At 30.1% G+C, this 2,552-nt stretch overlaps 2 protein-coding genes across 2 annotated transcripts; one reads left to right on the top strand and one right to left on the bottom strand.

The window, feature by feature from the left end:
* Positions 1 to 89: 89 nt before the first annotated feature.
* EIN_123710 (hypothetical protein) lies at positions 90 to 947 on the top strand (the record flags this gene model as incomplete). The annotated part of the gene is made up of 1 exon (XM_004259073.1): positions 90 to 947. The coding sequence occupies one exon, from the start codon at positions 90 to 92 to the stop codon at positions 945 to 947; it is 858 nt and encodes a 285-aa protein (XP_004259121.1).
* Positions 948 to 1,858: 911 nt separating this feature from the next.
* EIN_123700 (tyrosine kinase, putative) lies at positions 1,859 to 2,518 on the bottom strand (the record flags this gene model as incomplete). The annotated part of the gene is made up of 1 exon (XM_004259072.1): positions 1,859 to 2,518. A coding segment is annotated over one exon (660 nt), but the record flags the coding sequence as incomplete, so codon positions are not given.
* Positions 2,519 to 2,552: the final 34 nt, after the last annotated feature.

Raw genomic sequence — 2,552 nt, 5'->3', positions numbered from 1 at the left:
CAACCGGCAAAGAAACATTTACAAAAAACCTGAATTTACGAAATGGCCAAATACCAAGCTTTGTTGAACCTAAAACAAACAATGGATTTATGATTGGTGATAGTCGTGTCAATTTTGGCAATGGCAAGTACCATATATACTCTCACGTCCACAGTGATAGTGGACACGAAGGTGATGCTTTATTTACTGTCGACGATGATGATGGCCTTGTCACACAAATATGGGAATGGGGATGCAGTCACATGATGTCAGGGCTTCAAGGGTGGAACAATTTAACAAAGATTATGATTCACATTTGTGACTCTGATGCTTCTCCTGGGATGGGTATCTTTGCTGAAAAGACTTCTCAAAATACGTTGTATGTCCATGCCTCAAATCAACATGGTTTAACAGCTGGGGAACTTGGGGGTATAGTAGAAAATGACCAAGGATGGTTATTGGTCTTCAATTCAATAACTCCTGAATCTACAAATACCGCGAATCCAGCAGCTGCTATTCAGGAAATAGGTGTCATAGATATCGGATTAAACAAGAAAAGGAAAAGTGTCACCTTTTTAAAGAGTAGTGGGAAAAAGAGATCAAGCGGGTGCATTGCAAAATACAATGAAAAATTCTTGTTGGGGTATAAGGAAGGCAGCGACTTCTATTTGGGAACTATTGATGCTAAAGTAACAGTTAAAGATCAATTTGAAAAGGTCACTGGTGCAACAATATGGGGTGATAGAGATGATTCATTCAGACTTATGAGAAATGGAAATATATTTTGGGTAGGAGCACCAAATAATAAAGGAAATACACTCATTATCAGCGAGTTTGCAATTAAAGAAATATCTGAAGATAGTATAAATGACGGAGGAGATGAAAGTGAAAATAACAACGGAAATAAAGATGGAAGTGTGTTGTATGAAATAACATTAATCGTAGGATTAATCTTATTGATGTTATAATTCATTTTTGATAGTTTTGTTTGTATTATATTAAATATGATTAACGGTTACTATTTTATTAATAAATAGTGATGGTTAATTAAAAAAGCCGCTACTCTTTTCAATAAATAAGCAAATTAAATGTTAATGTATCAATATGTGTAATTGAGTGTTTAGAAATCAAACAAATAATACAACACTATGACTAAGTTGCAAATATATTTTTTTTATAAACAAAATCAATACATAAGATTAGACTCAATTTAATTATTGGGTATACAAAAGAATTGGATAGATATATAAAATGTGTTTAAAACTAACAATACTGTTTATTAATTTGATTAAGTGTTTAATAAATATTAATATACAGAATAATCTCATTTTTGTTTCAATACTTTCAATGTTTTCTATTATAATAATTATTTTAATTTCATCAACAAAAAATATCGAATTTTTTTGATTACTATTACATATATTGTAATAATTAAAGAAGTTCAACTTATTGTTTCCATAAGGTTGTTAAATTGAATAACAAAGCAACAAAGTGTGAAAACAAAAATTAAGAATAAACTTGGAGTTTTAATAAACTTATATTTTTATTCTTTATTATGGGATTTATCAGAAAATGCAACAAACATATTTTTATATCAAAACAAAAAGGTGTTGATAAATAATTTTGAAATAATTTAAATACATTAACAAATATAACCGTAACACATCAAATCCACTTTAAAGCATTTTAAATAATAAACAACATCAATAAAAATTATAAATTAATCCAAGATCAATAATAAATTAACACACCTAATTGAAAAAAACATTCAATTATTGGATTTAATGTTTATATCACTAAACAACTTTTTATAAATTTTAATAATGTATTCATATATTTCTTCAAAGAAATAACATAAAAAACGTAATAATCAAAACACTTATATTTTATTATATATTGCTTCAATAGATTTAACAACTTCCATTGCAGTCATTCTCTCTTCAGGTTTCTGTACCCACATATCATTAATAATATCATAAGCTTCTTCGTTCATGTTACTTTGTAATTCTCTTCGTCGGCCCGAAGCAATATAATCAGCAACATTCCAAGGGAATGGGAACAATTTGAGTGGGTATGCCTCTCCCCAAATTAGAGTTTCAAAGAACGTTACAGCCAACGAGTAAATATCAGCTGCCTTCTTATAGTGTTGTTTATTCAAGATTTCAGGTGCCATATATTTTGGTGTCCCAACGCCTCTTGTGAATGTCATATTAGTCATCAGTAAATTAATGTTTCTACTACTTCCAAAGTCAGTCAACTTCCCATTAGTAATTATATCTTTTTCGAGCGACAATATTAATATATTGTCTGGTTTGATGTCTCTATGTAAAATGCCATTCTCATGTAAATACAAAATTCCTCTTGTGGCGTCTAAGACGACTTTCATCTTCATTTTGAGTGTTAATTCCTTGTCACTACCTTTTGGTATGTTGTTAAACAAATCCTGTAAAGACCCGTATTGTGCAAATTCGGTGACCATACAAATGTGGTTTGGAATGACACAAGCGCCATAGAAGTGGATGATATACTCACTTCTAAACTTGTCTAACATCATTACTTTCCTTATCGAAATC

This window comes from Entamoeba invadens (assembly GCF_000330505.1).
Source record: "Entamoeba invadens IP1 unplaced genomic scaffold scaff_1105074724931, whole genome shotgun sequence".
NCBI classification, from domain to species: Eukaryota; Evosea; order Mastigamoebida; family Endamoebidae; genus Entamoeba; species Entamoeba invadens.
This window is presented reverse-complemented; position numbering and strand designations above follow the sequence as displayed.